We start from the raw sequence: 23,769 nt of genomic DNA, 5'->3' as shown, positions 1-23,769 counted from the left end.
ACGTTTCTCCCACAAAACGCTACGTCCAGATAAACAGAATCAACTTTTGGAGATCATTTAAAAACTGCATTTTGTATTTACTCGGGTTATCTTTGTGTAATATTAACATTTGTTTGATGATCTGAAAATGCACGTGTGACAAATATGCAACCCCCACCCCCCCAAAACTTATTGGAGTCATTTGATCTGCTGTTATATGTACTTGTCTTTATGGTTACTACTCTTCTTTCACTTTACTATTTATGGTTCATATTGAAATTTAACCAATCTTCTGGCAAGTATTTGCTACGTTGAACATTTTGCATTCAGATTCACCCCAGTAGTGTGGAAAACAAGAAAGATAAATAGGTTTTTAATTTATAACTCTGTGGTGGAACCAATAAACCACTGATCCTCCAATTAATACATCTTATATTTAAGAATGAGAGAATTTTAAAATGTTTCAGTTCGACGAAAGATAAAGAGATGAATAAGGTGAAATAAATGAAAATGAAATCATCTTCATAAAGTTCGGGAACCGCTCACAAATGAAAAGCCCTGCGACACAGCCTGTGATAAGGCTGGGGTTTTCTGACCTCCCAGCACTTGGTGGCGCAGCAACCTTTTACCCGTAGAGTTTAGGAGTTGTGGAGTCGCACTTTTTTTACGTGCGGGTTCAAACACACAAACATCCACTCGACGCACAAGACTCGTTTATTTTCTGAGAACTAATTTCACTTTTTTACGAGACTTATCTGCGTGGGTTCGAGATGGGACGTGAGTCGAGGTATGTCTGGACTTTTCCGGTTAGTCTGGTGCTGGTGAATCGAGTGTGACTAACTTCTGTTTGAGGAAGCGATTTTAGATTAGCGTTAGCATGCTGGCTAAAAGCGTACTGATGTTTATGCACGTTAACCAAGAGCTAATCTCTCATATCATGTGTTTTTTTAATCAACAGGCATTACCGGAAACGTTCCGCATCTCGGGGACGGTCGGGTAGCCGATCAAAGAGTCGCTCCCCGGACAAGCGCTCCAAGAAAGACGAGCGGAGCCGGAGGGAGAGGTCACGGAGCCGGGATCGCCGCAGGTCGCGCTCCAGAGACAGAAAACGAGCCAGGTGTGTGGTGGTTTGAACTTAAGTTTAAGTGTACACGTAAATAAATAAAGTTTGAAGTGGACTGAAGTCTTCTGGTGTTTACAGCCTGAACACAAAGTGAAGTTTCTGGTCACTCTTTTGATCCGGTGTAACAATACTGACTTTGCAACCATATGCAGGCAGAATGACCAGCTCTTTTTTCATAGAGATATATTGTGTTTTTGGCTAGTGTGTGTTAATATTGTAGGTGGAAATACAAATGACACTGAACATGTGATTGTTGCTCAGAGAGGATCTGTATCTGTATTGGTTTGTTCAAATATAAAGGTATATCCAAATAAGATCCAGCATCTTATGAGCATGTCTACTTATATGTGGAAACGTCTCCTGTTTGAGAGCAGAATAAACAAACAAACCAAAACCCAGCAGTGATGCTTACTTAAAATATTCTTTCCCTGTAGTGAATCCAAAGAGCCGCAAGCTGTCTGTGACTCAGTGCTCCTGGCCCATTATTAATTTTTTTTTTTTTTTACAACATCAACAACATGGTTAGTGCAGACTTGCACAACTCTTCCTGACATATAATACGATGCAAGAATACCAATTGCATTTCTGGGTTCATTTCAGTCACTTTATCTTGCATCTGTTTCAAAAGTCTGACATTGTTTTGGTTGTAGCCTGCCTGTTGTCCCATTTCAGCTTCAGCATGCAGGTATCTCTGTTTATAAATCACTCCTGGGACACTCGCTAATCTCAAACTCTTTTGTTTTCCCACTTGCAAAGATGGGTAACTTGACTTGCAGACATTACAGTTCTTGTCCAGAGCCAATGAGAAAAGGTCAATTGTCTGCTTGGAGAGGGGCACATTCTCAATTTTTTTTTTCTTCCTTCAGAGACATTAGGACAACAGAGTCCACCAAAAACTCTTTGATAAACTCCATCAGACAATAGCCTGCTTTAATGGGGAAAAAACAACAGGCTATATGTCCAAGCCATACGGTGCTTAGGTCTGTGATGAACAGAAGCCAAATTTAGTTTATAACAAAACTGTTTACTGCTGTTGCTCTGTCTGGTAATTATCTTTAATTTCAGTAGAATTGCATCCATAGATTTGAAAATTCTTTTGAACTAAAACTTTCACATGTGTTGAATTTTGCAAATCCAGAAGGACAGTGGATAAAAATCACAGTGATGGCAAAGAATCATTTTGAATTGAGACAATGAAAACTCTCATGCACTTTTTTATGATACAGTTTTATTATGATTAAGCTATTGTGAGGTTTACTTTCAGATGCGCATCAGCACACTTAAAAAGCTGAAACTGACAAAACTGTTGTCTCCCTGTTGATTTGTCCTTTTACATGTGATATGTTTGCATTTGGCTTCCAGGCGCTCCAGGAGTAGGGAGAGGAGGAGGTCGAGAAGCCGAGACAGGAGGCGGTCGGGCAGCAGAAGCCGAGCCCGGAGGTCCCGCTCTGGTAGCCCCAGCAAGAGCAGTAAAAAGGATGAAAAGTGAGGCTTTAAATTCCCTTCTGTGAAATTGAAAACACACAGAGTCTTCTACTCTGTACTTTCTCTGTGTTCTTTTGCTGGCATGCAGAGTGATAAATAATTATATGTTGTGAAAGGGGCTGCGTTTAGGGTTAGAGTATTGTAGCTCTTTTACATGTCATGTAAAGATGCTATGATTACTATTAGCAGCCAGAATGTGAGGCTTATTTTCAGAGCTTGGCCACAGTTAAAGAAACACCATATAACATATGGAGCTTTCCATTTTTATAAAGATTAAACTTACCTCTAGAAGTGATGAACAGTATAAAAGGCCTTGTAAATTGGATGGATGATTGGCAAGATTTGCTTAATCTGAGCAATTCTATAATCCAATCTATTACACTTTGTCTTATTTTCTTTTTCCCTTGCAGGGCTAAAAGCAAAGAGAAGGACACCCTGGAGCCTATATCTGAAAAGAAAAAGATTAAAGAGGAGAAAGAAGATGAAAAGGTTGAGGATGTAAGTTGGTTGATATGTTTATTTCTGCTAGCTTGAATGCCATTGTCCTTTCTTCATGTTTTTCTTTCCCCATAGAAAGAACTTCAAAGTGCCTCTTTGTTTGAAATAATAAGCAAGTAAGTAAAGAACATAACGAGAAGTAAAATATTTGTGCTTTTCCTTTGTTTTCATGCAGCAAGACTTTGACCAGAACAAACTGGAGGAGGAGATGAGGAAGAGGAAGGAGCGGGTGGAGAAGTGGAGGGAAGAGCAGAGGAAGAAGGCCATCGAAAACATCGGAGAGATCAAGAAAGAACTGGAGGAGATGAAGCAGGGCAAGAAATGGAGCCTGGAGGACGATGATGGTGAGGAAGTAACTGAAGGAAACACATTTTACTTTGGACTTCTCGAGTGGTTTAAATGGTTTAAGCTGTGTCTAACAAAACTTTATCTGTGTGATAAACCAATCAGTCACCCTTTATTTGCTTTAATTTTATCAGCTAACTGACCAATACTTGCTGTAGCTTTATCTTTGTCCAGCACCTTAATTAACTCTTCATTTCAGACGATGACGAGGACGGTTCTGCTGTAATGGAGGAAGATTATGACGAGGAGGCGGACGGGAAAGGGGAGAGGAAAGAGAAGGAGTTAAAGGACGGTAAGAAAGAGGGTGATGACGATAAGGACAAGGAGACTCCCATGGAGCAGCAGACAGAGGAGGATGATATAGATCCCCTGGACGCCTACATGGAGGAGGTGAAACAGGAAGTGAAGAAGTTCAACATTGGAGCCATGAAAGGAAATGATAAGGTGAGGACAAAATACTGCATTAGTTAGGTAAAATTGAATAATGTGGCCCAAAGACCAGGTAGTTTTCTCCGATATCTATTGTTTTGAGACATAATCGTACTGATATCTGATCTGAAGATCAGATTTTTGCATTTTTTGCCGTGTTGCTATCATTTTGTCTTTAGGTGTTCATCACTGGAACACCTAAAAACTTTGGGGGTTTTTTCACTGCATATTCTGGTCCATTCTTTTCAGGGATTAAACATTGTGAAAAATAGACTGGAAAGGATCTCCTGTTATCATCTGTTTCATCTACTAGTGTCAGACCAGATACTGCCTTTATGGATGTTTGTTCTTCTGCTGATGGATATGTGTGTCTTCTCTTCTTCTGCAGAAAGGTGCAATGACGGTGACCAAAGTGGTGACAGTCGTTAAAACCAAAAAAGGACCTCACACGCACAAAAAGAAGGGAGAGCTGATGGAGAATGACCAGGATGCCATGGAGGTGAGATTTTAATGCTTGCTTTGATTATATAATAAAGGTTAAACCTCTTCTTTCTCTGCCTGAGAAGCTGAGATGAATGAAACAGAGATCCTCAGTAATTAATCTGCTTTCTGCTGATGGGATCATCTTTTAACATGACATAACAACAAATCATGCTCGTGTGTTTGACAGTACTCATCAGAGGAAGAAGAGGTTGATCTCCAGACGGCTCTGACAGGCTTCCAGACCAAACAAAGGAAGATCCTGGAGCCTGTTGACCACACAAAGATCCAGTATGAACCGTACCGCAAAAACTTCTACGTAGAGGTGCCCGAGCTGGCCAAGATGACTACAGAAGGTCAGTGAGAAAACCATATCTGTTCTATGATAAATGACTTGTTTTTCCATGCTTAATTACCTGTTTAAAATCTCTTTATTCAATTTATTTATTTATTTATTTTATTTTAAATAAATACAGAAGTGAATGCGTACAGGCTGGAACTGGAAGGCATTACGGTGAAAGGGAAAGGCTGTCCCAAACCCATCAAGACATGGGTGCAGTGTGGAGTGTCGATGAAGATCCTGAACGCCCTGAAGAAGTGAGTGTGTGTCTCTGTGTGTGTAAATGGCTTAAGCATGTTTGAAAATCATTGTGCAGTGAGCAGTCTTTTCTCTTTATATAAAATCCATTAATAAGACAATAAATATGACCATTCATATTCACTCAAGACTAGCCACAAATATATATAATTAATATATTGGGATTGAGTATGACTCTTTCTGACAAGATGCTCATGGTTTTCTTTTAAAGGCACGGTTATGAGAAACCCACACCCATCCAGGCCCAGGCCATCCCTGCCATCATGTCGGGCCGAGACCTCATTGGTATTGCTAAGACCGGCAGCGGGAAAACCATAGCTTTCCTGCTGCCCATGTTCCGACACATCATGGACCAGAGACCCCTGGAGGAATCCGAGGGCCCCATCTGTAAGCAACAGGAACTTTTATTTTTCCTTTGGGCTTCTCGCTAAAATATAAATAAACTCATCTTTTGATCACATTCAAATAAAAACATATGAATCCTGTCTGATTCCTTTGCTTTTCATAGTCCGGGTTCAGAACCCAACTGTAGGTCAGATGAAGACCTACAGTCTTTCCTAATGACAACAATCCAATTATCCTGTTTTTCCTCCCTTTTACACAGCTGTAATTATGACTCCAACCAGAGAGCTGGCTCTGCAGATCACAAAGGAGTGTAAGAAGTTCTCTAAACCGCTGGGACTCAGGGTGGTGTGTGTTTATGGAGGCACGGGTATCAGTGAACAGGTAAGCGTGCGCTGTAGCACAACTACATCATTTTAGAGGTTTAATAGACCTATAGTGTCCATCTGGCATACTTGGAGAAATATAACATCCATGACCGTTTTCAATCTGGGTTCCGTAAATTGCATTCCACTGAGACAGCACTACTGAAAGTTACTAATGATATTATGATGTCAGCAGACTCCGGAGAATACACAGTCCTAGTCTTGTTAGACCTTACCTCAGCCTTTGATACAGTCAACCATACCATCCTGATAAACAGACTCAGAGACCTGGTTGGGATGTCTGGCTCTGTTCTAGACTGGTTTTCATCTTATATCTCTGAAAGGAGTTTAAGTGTGTTAACCAGATCATGCCGGAATCTACAGAGTTGTTGTGTGGCGTTCCTCAGGGCTCTGTGCTGGGACCTATTCTGTTTTTAATATACATTCTTCCTTTAAGTCAGATAATACAGCAGTTTCCTGAAGTATCTTATCATCTTTTTACTGACGATATTCAGCTATATTATTCTTTTAAGCCTGCTGAAGCTCATAAGCTCTCCAATCTGATTGACTGTTTAACCAACATTAAACAATGGTCGAACAATAATTGCTTACAGCTAAACCCGGCCAAAACAGAAACTTTGATTATTGCACCAGGCAGTGCAATACCCGATATTAAACGGCGACTGGGTGACTTAGGTTCCTCACAGAAACATAACCTTAGAAACCTGGGTGTTATTTTTGATGAAGCTTTTTCTTTGGAGGGACATTTAAATCAGATAGTAAGAACCTGCTTTTTTCACTTGAGGAACATTTCTAAACTTAGATCCATCGTGTCAACAAGTGAACTCGAGATGATAATACATGCTTTTATCTCTACAAGACTTGACTACTGTAACAGCCTGTTTACTTGTCTAAACATGAAAGGGCTAGCCCGCCTACAGGTTGTTCAAAACTCTGCAGCAAGGCTACTGACCCGCTCAAACAAGAGTGCTCATATGACCCCTTTTTTAAAGTCGCTGCACTGGCTACCAATCAGATACAGGTTCTATTTTAAAATTCTAGTTTTAACTTTTAGAGCATTACAGAGACAGGCCCCCCCCTACATTGCTGATTTGATTCGTACACATACCTCCACTCGTAACCTGAGGTCATCAAACCAAAACCTTTTAGTGGTCCCCCACACTCATTTTAAAACCCGAGGGGACCGATCTTTCCAAGCTGTTGCACCCAGACTGTGGAATGCACTTCCCCTATTTCTACGGGGTTTGGACTCAGTAGAGACCTTCAAAAAGCAGCTAAAGACATTTTTATTTCAAAAAGCTTTTAATTAGACCAGGGTTTTTATGATGTATTTTATGACTGTATTATGTTTTTACATTGTAAAGCACTTTGTGACATATGTCTGTGAAAGGTGCTATATAAATAAACTTTACTTACTTACTATCTGACATAGCAGCTCATGCTTTTCAGTCGAGCCAAAAATGGATTTATATATTGGATGGTAGGGTCAGATTCTGGTATAGACAACGTGAAAGCATGGATCCATCTTGCCTTGCATTAATGATTCAGGCTGATGTTGATGTAATAGTGTGGGAAACTACAATAGGTTGTTTTTTAAAAAACAAACAACAACAACAAAAGAACAACTGCTGCTATAATAACTGCTGACAGGACTGCTGTGAACATTGACAGTATAACACAGGCTACAGAGCAAATTGTGGTTCCGCTTGTTCCATCCACATACAGGTTTCTGTGTGGACAGTGAGTGGAGAGAAGGGTTTTCACACACTGCAAATTTACTTCCATGCAGTCCTCCAAAATGCCAGTAGTGCATGTCAAAAAATACTGTATATCAACAGCACAAGAAGAGTGGCCCACAGACCGGCTGTAGCACTTATTTGTTCGCTGCCTCAACTGACAAAAAGCTCTGTGCAGGTAGACCGTAGATGGGCTATCCCTGGACTTCCAGCATATTGTGAGTGAGCTCCCCCTGCTGAACCATAAATTCCACTTTAACTTTGAGGTGGAGTAGAAGATTAAACCTGCTTCTTTTTATGGGCAGCAAGGGGGTGACAACAGCCCTTGGTTTCCTTTACTCTGTTACCTGTAAGCGCTTTCCTGAAGACTTTAGTCCAAATGATGGCCATTCGTAGTCAGAAAGGAGGAATATCCAGGTTATGTTCACTGGCTAACGACTTGGATTATCCAGGTTGTTTACCAGGTGGTGATATCCTCAGTGTGACTCTCATTTTTTCACATCTAATTTCAAAACACCAAGGTGGTGATGTCAAACTCAACTTCACCAAACAGCAGGTGACGACATTGTGGCTGCGTCTATCTTTTATACTATCAAGTAACGGCATAAAATACCAACCTAAAATTGGTCTTCTAAACTATTTTGCAATTTAAGTCTTGTATATATTTCAACAAGAACATGCATGGCTGCGACTTCTTAAAAAATATATTGTAAAATAATTTGAAGAATTTTGACTAGGTTTTGCGGAAACACCGATTTGAGACCCAGTAGCAGAAACTTCCAAATTCAACTTGCTCATTATTGTATACGCTCCTCGTGCACCATAATCATTTTATTGTGTTTGTGTTGGTATTATGAGTGTTTAAATTCTGGACATTGTTCCTCCCTCAAAACTCCTACAGCAGAAAGAAAAAATGAATGTGTATTTTTCCTTAACGCTGCCTTCTGTATTATAGATCGCTGAGCTGAAGAGAGGAGCTGAGATCATCGTGTGCACACCAGGAAGAATGATTGACATGTTGGGGGCCAACAGCGGTGAGTTCATCACTCTTGGTCGTGTCGCTTCTCTGTCCTTATAGGACATAAATGCAAATCTGCACATTTGATGCCTTGTTGCTTTGCATGGATTAAATGTGACAGTATGATACAGTACATAATGAACCAAATCAGTACTACTTACTAAACTGTTGGCATTATTTGACCACCTTTGGGATCACTCATATCTACAAGACTGATGTGTTATTCCCGAAGCTCAGGCCAAGTACAGGTAGGTGGACCTGGTGCTGCCTCCACGGTTCCTCTGACTTCAAGCAGGAAACAATCGTAATGTTTGATAAGTGTATCGTAACATGGATTAAGGTGGTCAGGGGTATGCACTGTATTATATCAGAGTTTTGCATCATGTCAGGTTATTTTGACTTAATGTGCTGCTTCTGGGAGTAAATATGATTGTAGAGTCCTGTGCAGCACTGAGCCTTTGCATACAAATGTGAAAAAAGCACTATTAATGTACTTAGACAGTAGCTATTACACGTGTGTAGCAGTTAGTATGATAGAAGGGGTTTCTTGTTGCTTCCACACATGCGAGGTAATCTGTAATATGTTTCCCTTGTAGGTGAAAAGGCGCTCGCTCAGATAGTGCTTGATGTGGCTCCATCTCTTGTATTATATGTTTTACAGGTCCCAGTTGCCCCTGAGATGGTACGCAAGACGAGCAAAGAAATGAACAGCCTAAAATACCAATGCAATAAAACTCTGGCCACTTGAAAAATGTGCTGAAATTAGGATGCCTTGATTTATTGCCCAGTTCTATCAAGTAGTTGTATCATGGAAAAAGCTTATGTGTTTTGTTAGACTAGTTTCATGTGATGTAAAGAAGGGCAGGATGCCTGTTAAGCCTTGACATTGTTCATATTTAACTGATTTCCTTATGCCCGTCTTCCTTAATGTGTAGGTCGGGTAACCAACCTCCGCAGAGTCACGTATGTGGTCCTGGATGAGGCAGACAGGATGTTTGACATGGGCTTCGAGCCACAGGTGGGTGATTATACATTAACATACAGCTTTTCACAAATGAGCAGCATCAAATGAAGCATTGTTAGTGTATAATGTTTAGCACTTGAGGAATGGTTGTCTCCAACACGTTTTATAAAGCCAGGACAAATCAACTCTGAACCTGCAAAAGAAAATGTTCAGTGACAAAAATTCGCATATTTTTTTTCCCCCTCTGATTCACACACCAGGTGATGCGTATCGTTGACAACGTGCGTCCAGACCGTCAGACGGTCATGTTCTCAGCAACTTTCCCCAGAGCCATGGAGGCGCTGGCTCGCAGGATCCTGTCAAAGCCCCTGGAGATCCAGGTGGGAGGCCGCAGTGTCGTCTGCTCTGATGTGGAGCAACACGTGGTAAGCAATCTGCACTACATCTCACTAAACAGTAACTTTCACTTTCAGTTTCTCTGCTTACTAGTTCAGTTTTAATTCCCCCCTTTTTAAAAGTATCTGTTTTTATTTCTGTAGCTAGTAATCGATGAGGACAAGAAATTCTTGAAGCTGCTGGAGATTCTGGGTCACTACCAGGAAAAAGGATCTGTTATCATCTTTGTGGACAAACAGGAGCACGCAGACGGACTGCTCAAAGACTTGATGAAAGCCTCGTACCCCTGCATGTCTTTACATGGAGGTACTGAGCCACACTTTGACTTTGACAGCCATATAATGAATAACAAAGCTACTGTGACATCACCCTCTGGTTTCTCAAGTCTCATTTAGAAGCCTCATTAGTTTTTTTCATCACATTGAATTTTCATTGGCTATCAGCTTGTCAATCACTTTTCAATTTCAGGTATTTGGGATGATCTAGTCTGTTTAAACAACAACCAGGAATATTAAAAAGTCTCATCAAACCACATGAATTCATATTTTTTTGTCCTCCTAATGTGAATATACAATCAGTCAGTTATATTTTTTTCTCCATGAGGTTTCTGTTCTGCCATGGCCACATTTACTACAAAGTAGTAATTCTCTGTGTCTCCAAGGAATCGATCAGTACGACAGAGACAGCATCATCAACGATTTTAAGAATGGAGCGTGTCGTCTGATGGTCGCCACCTCTGTGGCAGCCAGAGGCCTTGATGTGAAGCAGCTGATCCTGGTGGTCAACTACAACTGTCCCAACCACTACGAGGACTACGTTCACAGGGCCGGGCGCACGGGCAGAGCAGGCAACAAGGTCAGCCCCTTTAAAGGGAGCTCATTTAATTTTAGACATCAAAAACTAGGAAATTCATGTTGACATTTGGGGTGTTTTGTTTGTTGGTGGTAATCATGTTTAAATCTGTACATATTTGCTTTTCAGGGGTACGCCTACACGTTCATCACGGAGGATCAGGTTCGCTATGCTGGCGATATCATTAAAGCTCTGGAGCTGTCGGGCTCTCCGGTCCCACCAGAACTGGAGCAGCTTTGGGCCTCTTTCAAAGACCAACAGAAAGCGGTAAGATAAAGACCCACAGTAGGCAATCGTATATTTTAGCAGTACTTACTGCCAGGGAGAAACATATGTTGAAGTTTCTGAAGGTATTAGCAGCGTCTTTCTGCACATGTAATGCATCAGCTTAAATATCGTGTTCATTTTTATGCTTTCTTTACAGTTACATGGTGCTAGTTTGTTGCTTTTATACTTCATGTTTCATTTATTTATTGTTTTCTTATATTATAAATACTTAACATTAATTGGGATAAAATTAGATTGACCTTTGGTGTCTCAGTTAGTAAGCAGATTTAAAAGGATCTAGAAAGACAACGTGACAAACTTAAAAGCTTCTTTCTTTCCTCCCTTTGCTCTGTGCAGGAGGGTAAGACCATTAAGAGCAGCAGTGGTTTCTCAGGAAAAGGCTTCAAGTTTGATGAGACTGAGCATGCTCTGGCCAATGAGAGGAAGAAGCTGCAGAAAGCTGCTCTTGGTTTGCAGGACTCTGACGATGAGGACGGAGCCCTGGATGTAAGTAACTTTTAAATAATGGAGATTTAAATTTTTTTTATTTAAATTATTTACTTACCTCTGCTAAGCTGCTTGGCTTCAAGTTTTTTTTTGTCCTCTAATTGCAGTTATATAATTATTAAACATGTTTAACTGTTATTCCTCCTCAGATTGAGGAGCAAATCGAAAGTATGTTTAACTCCAAGAAGAGGGTGAAGGATCTGTCTGCTCCCGGCGCGGCTGCTGGTCCAGCTGGAGCTGTTGCCGCCACAGCGGCCGCCCCCGGAGGTTTGCCAGGACTCGGGCCTACGTCTGCTGGTAACATCCAGAAATTGGAAATGGCCAAAAGGCTGGCGCTCAAGATCAACGCTCAGAAGAACCTGGGCGCTGAGGCTCAGGTACGTCAAGACTCCAGTGCCACCATGAGGCTGATGGTTGTGCACGTATTCATGACACAGCTGAGATTGCTGACTTGTGATTTTTCAGACTAACCACTTAGGTTTAATTTTTATTGTGTCCAATACTTAGGTTTGAGTTTACAAATCATAAAAATCCTAGGACCTCAGCTGGTAATTAAAACTTTGTTTGCATTATGACAATTACAATTACTCTGTGTCTACAGGATGTGATGCAACAGGCAACCAACGCCATCCTGCGGGGCGGCACCATCATGACCCCCTCAGTGTCAGCCAAAACCATCGCGGAGCAGCTGGCAGAAAAGATCAATGCAAAGCTCAACTACACCCCGGTGGAGAAGCTGGAGGAGGAGCGACAGGCGGCTGAGCAGGCTGAGACAGTCAGGAGATATGAAGAGGAGCTGGAGATCAACGACTTCCCTCAGGTCAGCGGCACACAGCGCAGGACTGTACTGAAATATTTAGCAAGGATCAGTTTTATTTTTGCTCTTTGTTTTTTGGACTCAGGTTTTCTTTTCACACCTGCTGGGTTTCAGTAGTTTAACTCGACTAAGTCATTTCCCAAAAACAGCATAGGGAAGGAATAATGAATCTGGATGTTGTTGCTGTGTATTGTCACTAGGGGTCGGTGTCAAAAATATGGTGATCAGCTGTCTGCATGCTAGCTTATTTCTGTTTGTGCTGTTGTTGGATTGTTAGCTTAGCCCATGCCGCTGATAAGCCAAGCCAACTTCATTTAAAGCACTTTAAAAAACAGCAACCACTGATAAAACCTCTGGATACAAAAATAAAGATATGTTAGAATAAAATAAATAGAATTAAAATTACAATGTAAAATAAAAGCATCAAGACAGAATTAAACACGAGTAAAACTTTAAAATCAAAAAGTAAAATCAACATCTCACACTTGGGAAAAGCCAAGATGAAGAGGTGGGTGATAAGCGCAAACTGGTAGTGAAGAGGCCTGTCTTTTTAACAGCAAAGAATTCCTCAGTTTGGGAGTCGCCATGGCAAAAGCCCTGTTCTCCCGAGCCTTCACTGTGTCCTCGGCACATCCAGGAGCAGCTGGTCTGCTGATATGAGCGACTGGGAAGTACAACAGCTCAGAGGTCGGGTGGGGCAAGGCCATGTAAGGACTTAAAAACGAGTAAAAGACTTAAAATTAACTTATTAATATTAACTTATTAAATAATGCGTAATGGGGAAATCTAAGGATCATAACACATCATAAGGTGATGAAACAACAACATCAATATGATTATTTATTGATTCCTTTGGTGGAAAGTTATCCAGATATAAGGTCATATGTGAGTGTTGACGATCCACCCTGTCACACCCTGTCTGTTTCCATCCAGTAGTTTTGCATGTGTTGACATTCCCAGCAGACATAATGCTCTGCAGTTTGGGAGCCACAATTCCTCCAACACCCAGATTTTCCATTATTAAAGTGTACTTTCATGTGGGGAGCAATAACAAAAATCCAGCAAAATTCCTTCAAAAGTTATTTTTCCTCCCAAATGCACAGATATCCTGTCATTCTTTGTGCATTATTTTAAGACCTCCTTCTTCTCTCATCTTGCTTTTTTTTTATACGTTGTGTTGAGTGAGCTTTGCTAAAACCCCTATAAAACTGAGAGATGATTCCCATTTTTAGAGTCTGCTCACTTTTTAGTCTGCAGGCATTCTACCTACCATCAGTTCCACTTTATACCTCTTTGAGTGTTTTCTTTGCTTTCTTTTTAGTGATTTGCACACCACACCAAACCCATCTCCCAGTTGTGGTTTTAACTGAAACGGGTTCAAGTTTTTCTAGCAGAGATGTTGTTTCTCTAAGTGTTTATGTAAGACTTACACTGTCGCATTTTTTAGCAATGCAATTTCAGATTTAAAGTTGGAAAGCCATTTGTACTTTTTTTTTTTTTTTTTTTTTTTTTTTTTTTTTAAACATCTGTGAATGTGTGTTCCTGATTTGCTTACACTTAAGTCTTGATTATTCTCCATTGCGAACACGGACGCAGACAGCTGGAGACCTGAGGGCCTAGTAGTCATTCCTGTTATACTCCTTTAAAATTCACCTCCTGCATGTAGTTGGTGCATCATGATGTAAAGTCTAACATATGCAAATTTGAGTACAAAATTAAACAAATCCATCTGTTAAAAAATACTGGACATTAAAATCCTTGACTTCTTTAAGCTACTAAGAAAATAACTTTCTTTTAATCTCTGATTAAAAAAGCTAAGCTCTCCTAATTTTTGGCAAAATGTTTATGCTCAATACAAATGCTTTTTGTCCGGGTGAGGGGCTTATCTTTTAGCTGACAGATGCTTAAACTGAGCGTTTTGTGTTTTTTGTCACGACTGATTAACAATCAAGAATCCCAAAGTATTTTGTTTCTTCCTCTGAACATAAAGCAGACAAAAAAGGGCTTATAAAATCTTCCTTTTCTTCCTTCCCTCAGACTGCCAGGTGGAAGGTGACATCTAAAGAAGCTTTGCAGAGGATCGGTGAATACTCTGAAGCTGCCATCACCATCAGAGGAACGTACTTCCCTCCAGGCAAAGAGCCCAAGGAAGGAGAGCGCAAGATCTACCTGGCTATTGAGAGTATGTGTCAAAGAACGTCTGTCCTTTTTTTTTAAAGTCCTGACACCTGATATAACGAGATATTTTTAGGGCAGCTGTTCAATTGCTGAACTCTAAGGTTCAGTGAACACGAACAATGAACATGATAACTTGAGAACAGCACAACACAGGAAGTTTATAAACTAGTTATCACACACGGAGCAGATGATATTGACTTTTCAAGTTTTAAAGAAGGAAAAAAAAACTTTTGTTGGCTTAAATCATGCTGTTAAAAGTGCCTCTTGCAAAATACATCTCCTCCCTCTCTTTTAGTAGTTTTTTTTTTTTTTTTTTTTTTTTAAATTACCTCAGGGCAATGAATTTCCTAATGGAGTGTCCAGTTTCCTTAACAGAGCAGCCTATACTGAATATTAACATGTTGTTTGTGTTGTAGGTGCAAATGAACTGGCTGTGCAGAAAGCCAAAACAGAAATTACACGGCTAATCAAGGAAGAGCTCATCCGATTAGTAAGTATCTTTTTGCTCCAACATGTTAAAACATGTCATCCATTCTTATTGTGCAGTGACTTTATGCAGAAAATGTTTAATTTCATTCCCGTTTCTTTCTTCTTTTTTTTTCCCCCAGCAAAACTCCTACCAGCCGACGAGCAAAGGCCGGTACAAAGTGCTGTAGAGGATGAACCGAGGCACACCGGAGGAGCTTCCATTCCTCATCTCCACAGTTTCATCCAAGTTGTTGAAGAATATTTTACTCAATATTTTTTATAATGTGTCCCAAGTTTAGTTGCATTTTGTTTGTTTGCATTTTTGAGCCCCCCCCCCCCCCCCAAATCTCCACTTATAAATGTCTGATTTTTATAGCATCAAACCAGCACAATGCTGCAGTGATCTATCCACAATATGTCTTTAAATATAAGCCCTGATTTCATTAATAGGATGTTTTTAGTTACATTTATGTGGGAACACCATACCAGCCATCATCTTTATGAAAGATCCCAAGAAAACAATGTTGCTAAGAAAATAAACTTGTTTCCAGTCTGTTAAGGTGCTTTGTATTTGTTCAGACTGCTAATGTTAATTATTTAATAGCAGTTCTTTGTATATTATTCATCAGTGGTGGGAAGTGATGCTTGGTGAGCATTAAAACTGCTTTATGGCTCGGTTTCAGGCTAATAATCTGAAAAATAAAGTCGTTTTTTGAGCCTTTACTCCCGCTTGTTTGGTGAAAATGAGAATTTTCAGGACTTGAGAGACAAAAAAAAGCGTTTTCGGTCGTCAAAGCAGTTCAGGAGGAGGGGAAGGAGAATAACCTCTTCACATCCCCAGTTTGCTGTTGTGCGCATGCTCAGACTGCGCTGCTGTCTTATTAATTTTTAATGGAAAATGGCTGCGTTTCTTATCCAAACCGCTGGAGCTGGGAGATGAAAAAAGGAGCCATCTAGCTGACCACATCTCACCTCTCATCGTCGCTCGCGTCGAAACTACCCGATGCGGTGATCGTGTGTTAGCGAACCGATGTCCTGTGGCGAGAAAATATTCTGGAAAATGGATCGACTTGCGCTTTGAGGGGGATGAAAGATCATTTTGCTCCTTAACCCTTTCTGCTCCGAGATCTGCGAACAATCGAGGTACAGTAACGTTAGCGCTAACGCGGGTCTCCGGAGGGGCATTTAGATTCGTTATGCGGCTTAAATGCGAGCACTTAAATCAGCTCTGTCCACGGTCAGCTGCCATGTTGTAAACAGTGTAAACCAGTCTGTCTCTTAAAAAAAAAAAAAAAAAAGAGCCCGTTATTCGGGCCAGGAACGAGGCTACGTTCAGCCCTCGATGCTGCTCGTTAACGGAGAGCTGGAGGTTTTGTCTGAATGCAAAGATGCGGAATCCATGTGCATTTTGTTTTTTGTGAATGAATATTACTACTGACAGTGTAGCGTGTGTGATGGTGAAAGTCCACACCTCCCTGCGTCCCGTTTCCTCTGCAGAAAAGGCGATAGCAGCTGTGTGCACTCTTTACTTCACTCCATTTACACTCTTCATTACTGTAATTAAAGTGTGCAAAGCAGCCAAATGCATTCAGTCTAACACGGTTTTATGACCGGCGAGAGGAGAGGTCTTGCTCTAAGGCACTTCAGCACCACTTTGGTGAGGTCTATCCTTATTCTTAAAGTCGAAGCTGTTTATGGGACGTATACAATCATATGCTGTTAAATTATGAAACAGCTTTTCATAGTCGAGTTAACATAACACGAGAAAGTCTGCGTGTAAACAAGCAAACTAGATGTGAACTCGAGTTTCTAAACAAAGCGTTTTTCATCGAGATCTATAGTTTTTGTTTTTTATTGTTATTTCAGTATTTCTAATAAGTTACATTTAATTATGTTTAGTTTCAGAGGGGCTTTTCTTGTTTATTTTATTAGCTTCAGCACTTGTTTTTGTTATTGTTATATGAAAGGTATTTGGTTATATAGGTAGTAGTAGGAATAATAACAATAATATATTTTTATTTCCAGAAGTGTATTTTTAAAAAAAAAAAAAAAAAAAATCTTTTAGGGGTTGTTGTTGTTGTTACATGAAGGGTATTAATCCAAATTTCTAATTTGGTTTTAATTCTGTTTAGTTTCAGAGTGGATTTACTTGTTTTTCTTATTTACTTTTAGTTTAGTTTTGTATGTTTCCGTGCTAATTATTATTAAAGGCAGATTAGGAAGTTCAAAGCTGGTATTTTAAAACAAGGACAACACTGTGTGAAGGCAGTTGACTCACAGTCATTATAATTAAAAAAAAAAACCCCCAACAGATTAACCAATGCCTCCTCAGGCTGAAAATGACTGAATAAAATAGAATAGCTCTTTATTGTCACTGTACATGTAGAACAAAGTTATAAGTCCTCCATGCCAACTGTGCAGGAACAAAATATAAAGAGTAAGACAGCAGGAATAAATAAGAAACAAGAGAAATATATACAAACTGGAGGAACATATACAAAACAAGAGAAAGGCACACATTGGAAAACAAAGTGCTTAGAAGTAGTGCAAGTTAACTAAGACTAAGCATATTTACTCAATATTGTTGATTATAGTTACTTTTGTAAGTCCATTATTGTTTCTTTTAGTTTGCCTTTCTTTTTGAGTCTACGTTTTATTTGAGGTCTGATTGTTGGGGTCTTTATCTTATAGTACAAACACCATGAGAAAACTGTTATTGTGTAGTTTGTTTATTGTAATAACCTTGACTTCAGCACACAGCCACATTACAGTATGCTGCTGCTCCTTCTCTGCAGAGCAAAACAATCCTCAAGTCCTTTTTTCTGTTAAAATGTTTCAGATATAGCATTGTCTCCCAACTTCATGCACTTTGAAGTTTCCCTTTTCAGTGTGCAATGTGGTCATTGTTGCCCCTTGTGGTCGTTTGGGAAAAATCCACTATAACTGCAGGTTATAGTGGATGCTTTCAGCCCTCTACTCTCAGCGTGGCAGTAATGAGCCCTTAATATTTAGCGCTGACACTAAATTTGAACTTTGACCAGCAGCACAAAATTGAAGCGAACTTCAGAAATAGGCAGCACCCTTTCTTAACCTTTCTTATGAGAATAATCTGTTTTACACACACAGTGAATGGGATTAGATCCACCGTGTGTAGATCTGGATTAGACCAGATGATGCTTTCAGAATATTTCACTAAAGTCTTAGTGTTCCCATGTTTCTTGTCTTCATGCAAATATGGGTATGATCAGTTTCAACTGTAGAGTTGCTTTTTAACTTTAACCTGACATGGCACTATCCAGAAAACATTAGTCCTGATGTTTGAATGCTGATGCATTATTTCCAACCCCCAACAGAAGATGATGCGCCAGGTGACAACCAGTGACTTCTGCATGAACAGCAGGCCGTCGTGCCTAGCAGAGGACAGCCACCACCCCACTGCTCACTTTGACCTGTGCACCTCTCAGGCCAGCAAATTCTACCCTCCTCCCCCTCCAGCGTCCCTCCAGATGACACTGGCTCCCATGGCCTTACCCACCCAGAGCCACAAGCCCATGGTGTGCCAGAGACAGGAAGTTCTTGGGGGTGACCCCCGCTCGCCTGGAAAGCTAGCAGGCTTAAAAAACACCAATCAAGCAACAGATGATGCCAAGAAGAAGAACAAGTCTGTCGGGAAAACAGGCAGACGTGGGAGGCCTTTGGGAACCACCAAGCTAGCTGGTTACAGAACCAGCACAGGGCGACCACTCGGCACCACCAGAGCTGCCGGGTTCAAGACGAGTCCTGGAAGGCCGCTCGGTACAACCAGAGCAGCGGGGTATAAGGTCAGCCCCGGGAGGCCTCCTGGCAGCATCAAGGGCCTCTCTCGCCTCAACAAACTGGTTCACAGTAGCACTTGCAGCGGAGCAGCTTTCCCCTATCCACTACCACACAAAGAAATCCTCTGTGAACCTTCCTGCAAAGAGAAGCCGGCTAATGAGTAAAGCCTGTACCCCGTTTCTACTTCACCCTTCGTCTCTGGAATAACAGACAGACACGCACAGGTTTCCTGCCACATATTGAGGGTGATTGCAAACTTTCCTAGTCTGCTGTGAGGCAGAGAGAGAGGAGGATTTTTCTATTATTCGTGTTTTTGTCTTTTGTGTGCCTGCCACCTGATAAAATTACTGTTTTTCAGTGCTAGAGATCTATAGTGTGCGAAAGGTTTCACTACACAGTGTACACATTGCTGTATCTGTTTTCTGGGGAGAAAAAAATACCAGATATTCATTGAACAAGAGGCTTTTATCCAGCAGCTACTGTGGTAGTTAAGTCTTAGAGTGTTACATGTAGCATTTTAACGCCAACTAATGTTGGAAACTTGGGCTGTCCTGTCAGATTTTCTCTTCATGATTATTGCCGATAACGACAATATTATTGCAATTTTGCAAGTTCATCTATACCGTTGTCTATTGCATAATTTCTTTTAAGGCAATTTAATTAAATCTCCAAATAAATGGAGGTAGCAAGAGAGTGTGTAACCATAGTCGTGCAAAAGCATAGAATAAGAACAGCTACACAATAATGTACGATGTGATATTGATAATTTATTTTTAAATATCATGGTTATCGAGGAAACCTCTAATGGAAACGATTCTAAATCTTGTTTGATGTAAACAAGGACATTATTGCTGAACTGCAGCTTGTAATTTAAATGAGCTGCCATCATGAAAAACAGGCAGGTTGATAGGAAGTAAAGAAATATAGTTATAGAGGAAAGGTTGGTAGTCTAGTGATTTGCTCAGTGGCACTTCAAAAGTAGAAATCTTAATATTTATCCAGCATCCCACAACTAAAATCTGACCGATCCAGTTTCACTCAGCTCCTCATGTAACACTAAAAATATGTAACTCCTCCTAAAAACAGATTTTATTCTCTAAATGTCACATTGCAAAATATCTACATATTATTTGCATGCAAAACCACTGACTCAACATGCAGATCGTTGTTATTCAGCTAAGGTTTTGTTTGTATTTTTTTTTTAACTAAAAGTATAAAACGTTTAAAAAAAAATGTATACACCTTCACAGCAACGCCCTTCGTCTCTGATGACCTGCTACAAATTAGCTAATGTGGACTGTGGTTGCCTTTTTTGTTACATATTCGGCACAGAGAAGCTGTAGACATTTGGATGGATGGTGTTTTTGTACTTGATCACTCTTCACAGCCACTAGCTAGTCCCAGCAACCTGCTGGCTTATTTGTGGTGGGACTTGTTTCTCCACTCTCTGCTTTTGTCTGCTATTCTTTTGCAAATTTCAGCACAAATACCAAAATAATCATTTTTTTAATGCGCTCTTTTTCTACACAGCTTACTTTTACAAGAACGGCAAACTTAATTTCTTAAAAAAAGAAACATGCCCATTTAAAAATATGACCTTCCTCACTGTTCCTGCTCTGGAACAACTTTTAGACATGTTTTGTTTTTAGGAGGCACTTGTGTTTGAAACGCAGCTTAAATGTCCTTATATTGATCTAAAAGCTTCATTTTTGGCTTTGCATTTATCACTCCTACGGCAAAATGTAAACCCGTGTGACTGTTTTTAGTGTGTAGATGTCAGTATAAAGTAAGAGAAAGGGTACACTGCTTTATTCTAAAAGGGCCACATTGTAGAGGAAAATCTGTTACCTATTATTGTGTTCTTGTTTTGTGTCAAACCACAGGGTCCATTTGTTGGTGTAAAATAATGAAAACTTGCGTTAGTGTTACATTTGTCCCAAGATAGTGAACAGATTCACAGATATTCAGAATCTCATCTGCTATGAATGTGTTGCTGAATGTAATTCCAATGATATGACTTTTAAAAGTTTGTGTTAAACACTTTTACCCAGCTAAAGACTCAAAAGTCTTATTGGCATCCTTGCTCACAGATCAGAAAATACACTGCCTGTCAAAAAAAATCTAATAATTTCTTGCACTGCCTTTTTAGCTTTGATGACAGCTCGCATTCACCATGGCATTGTTTCGATAAGCTTATGCAGCGTCACCAAGTTTTTGTCCGTACACAGTTGCATGCTCCTGCAGGGTTATGAAAGCCTGAAATATAAAATAATTGCTAGAAAGATTTTTTTGAAAATGGAGAGTTTATTGAACTATCTAGCAAATTTGTTTGAAAAAATGAATTAAATTTTAATCTCTATATATGACTTTTAATTTATATTGTGTTTGCTACATCTGGCTTCAAAGGAAATGCTTAAAAATGCATTTTTTTAGGTTTGTCATTGGGAAAAAAATCACACTGATGATATAACTCACAAAAAACTGAATGTATTTAATATGAAACAATAGGCGTTAAAGGGTTAAATCTGGCAATTTTTCCATTGCTGAGTCCAATCTTTATACTAACTATGAAATTGAAGCCCTTTTTTACCTGCTCACTGACAAGTGGTTTTGTTTAGTCCTGTTCTTTTTACTCTGTTCATACTGCCTTACTGTAATGAGAACGTGGAAAGCCCCTACCCGGTTTTAGTAGTTTTATCAGTCTCTTTAGTTGTTTTCTTTGCTTGAAAGAGGCCAATAATTTGACCCTTCCAACATTCTTGGATGAAAAATAAGAAACTACTAATAGTTTGGGTTAAATAGCCTGCTGTCAGCTGAAATATGTTAAACACTGCAGTAATTATTCAATAGAAGCCTCTTCCTTTTTTTTTTTTTTTTGCTTAGTTAAATTTGGTTTTTTTTGGCCAGGCAGTGTATGGACAAAATGCTGAAAGTAAACAAATGAGACCATCTAATGAGGCTGTCTCCCACTACAGGCCTCTAGGTTTAAGTGGGAAATCTGCAGAGAGAGGGCGCTGTTCCTCCAGAGGAAAGACAAGCTGATAGCAACATTTGGTGATCACACCATCACTGCTGTGAGACTCACAGCAAATCATCATCATAAAATGTAACTTTCTAAAGGAAAAGTTTAAGCAGCTCATTATTTTTTAAGCGATGACAAAGTCCAATCACGCTTTTTGTTTAAGGTTAGTATTTATTGTGCAAATGCCAGTTTAGTGTAAATGTAAGATGCACAAAACTCTATTGGTTTAATAGTTGTGACTGTACAACATGTGTAATACACTTATAGTTAATGAGAATTTTGATACAAAATGACCAATTGGCTATATAACTACTTGCCACTATAATTTTTTTATTTAATCATTCAGCAAATAATAATTTTTGGTCTTTAAAACGTTCCCTACTGAACATTCGCTTTTTAATTGTATTATTCATTTATGGGTTGATTTAAATTCAGAGAGTGGAGAAAGTGAAACAGTTTCACTAAGTCGCTCTGCTATGATAACATTTAAAATAGTTACATTTGGTGCAATAATCTGTTGTATGTATTGTACTGTGGAAACTTTGATACTATCACTTTTTATCATTGTATTTTTAAACTTGTGTATAAGGCCTTTTATCATTGGTTTGTTGACGTGCGTAGTGTTATCAGAGGTAATTCATACAAACATCCTCTTCACCCTCCTTTACCAAAGAATATGATCTTATCTGACTTGATCTAAAAATACTCGAACAACCTCACAAAACAGCCGGAGCGTGAAAATGTAAATGGAAGTTAAAAAACAAACAAACCACTAACCCATAAAAGATGATTGTTTGGCTTCATCGTTACATTGTTACATCTGGGAGAGTATGTGTTTAATGAGCACACTGTAAATTAGTACACGTTGATAATACAAACTTTACTTTTCATTGTTTTCTATTTATATGTTAAATTGCTTCAAAATTAGACTTCTTTTTATCCATAATTCTTATATAGCCATGTTTGATATTTACCTGATATTTTCCATTGAGATTATGGTGGAAATGGTGCCTGTTTCTTTTTGGTTTTTTGTGTTTTTTTACACAGTATTTGTGGCTAAAGTGTTTGTTAAATTGTTATTATTTGTTTCTAACCCTGATAGGATCAAAATAACTGGGGAGCCTTTCTCACAGCAGACATTTTAATATATGACACAGCAGGAAAAGCGTAAATAAGAGCATACACAATGGCTATTGTGAAGTTGGCTCGCAGTGACTTAAAGGGAGATTTGAAGACATGTTAAGGTTGCTTATAACATGTTTAAGTCACCTTTTAGTAAAAGCTGTGAAATATGGCTTTTTGTTACTGCTCTTCAATCTTCTGGGTAGCTTCTGTTCTTATAACATCTGCAACTTACTGAAAAAGTGAACCGTGTTTCTTCAGATTATAGGATGACTGTGTGTTTTGCCTCATGTACAACACACACACAAAATTAGCTTTGTTCACTTTTAGCAGCTCCAATAGACCTTTACATCTTGCTAGTTTGCTATTAGCGGCTAAAAGCTAGATATTTGCACATAGACAGTGGGGTTTTGGAAACTTTGTGTTTTTTAAAATCTGTTAAAAACAACAGTTTTTCACAGCTAAACACCCAGATTATGTGTAAAAAACCCTCATCTGGCATATTCAAATTTTTATTGAAAGAGCTTAGCTAGCTCTCATATGCGTTTCTTTTTTAGCAAGTAAGGGGGAAACAGTTATGTCACTACAAATATCATGGGGGGGGGGGGGGGGGGGGGGGGGGGGTTGGTCACAAAGAAGCTAAATGTTTAAAAAAAAACTGCTGTAGTAGAACATACATATATGGACAAAAGGTTGGTCACCTGCATGTTATATTTAAAGGGGCTTTTTGTGTTTGGCAACCCATGCCTTTTTGTGTTGATCTTAATACTAGAAAAGCTTTGGAGCGCAGCAGAGTCAGCAGAGCATTGGTGACTGTTAAACACTATGCCTCCTCTGCTCTTACTACTTCATGACTGAGTTGCTGTGGTTCCTAAACACTTCCACTTTGCAATAAAACCACTTACAGCTGATTGTTCAATTTATCTAGCATGAAAACTGAC

The 23,769-nt window shown here is 39.5% G+C and overlaps 2 protein-coding genes across 2 annotated transcripts; both read left to right on the top strand.

Moving 5' to 3' along the window:
* Window positions 1-651: 651 nt before the first annotated feature.
* Window positions 652-15,591, top strand: ddx46 (DEAD (Asp-Glu-Ala-Asp) box polypeptide 46). Its single transcript, XM_063487132.1, has 23 exons — window positions 652-766; window positions 938-1,096; window positions 2,465-2,587; window positions 2,998-3,085; window positions 3,261-3,429; window positions 3,630-3,874; window positions 4,248-4,358; window positions 4,530-4,695; window positions 4,816-4,936; window positions 5,149-5,324; window positions 5,542-5,663; window positions 8,357-8,435; window positions 9,355-9,437; window positions 9,644-9,808; window positions 9,923-10,085; window positions 10,441-10,634; window positions 10,761-10,898; window positions 11,256-11,405; window positions 11,555-11,782; window positions 12,007-12,225; window positions 14,260-14,404; window positions 14,817-14,890; window positions 15,009-15,591. Exons 1-23 carry the CDS (start codon window positions 750-752, stop codon window positions 15,054-15,056), a joined length of 3,183 nt encoding a protein of 1,060 aa, XP_063343202.1. The 5' UTR covers window positions 652-749; the 3' UTR covers window positions 15,057-15,591.
* A 180-nt stretch (window positions 15,592-15,771) lies between these two features.
* Window positions 15,772-23,409, top strand: lg10_11h5orf24 (linkage group 10_11 C5orf24 homolog). The gene is made up of 2 exons (XM_063488113.1): window positions 15,772-16,011; window positions 18,222-23,409. Exon 2 carries the CDS (start codon window positions 18,225-18,227, stop codon window positions 18,846-18,848), a length of 624 nt encoding a protein of 207 aa, XP_063344183.1. The 5' UTR covers window positions 15,772-16,011; window positions 18,222-18,224; the 3' UTR covers window positions 18,849-23,409.
* Window positions 23,410-23,769: the final 360 nt, after the last annotated feature.

This window comes from Pelmatolapia mariae, linkage group LG10_11 (assembly GCF_036321145.2).
Source record: "Pelmatolapia mariae isolate MD_Pm_ZW linkage group LG10_11, Pm_UMD_F_2, whole genome shotgun sequence".
NCBI lineage: Eukaryota > Metazoa > Chordata > Actinopteri > Cichliformes > Cichlidae > Pelmatolapia > Pelmatolapia mariae.
This window is presented reverse-complemented; position numbering and strand designations above follow the sequence as displayed.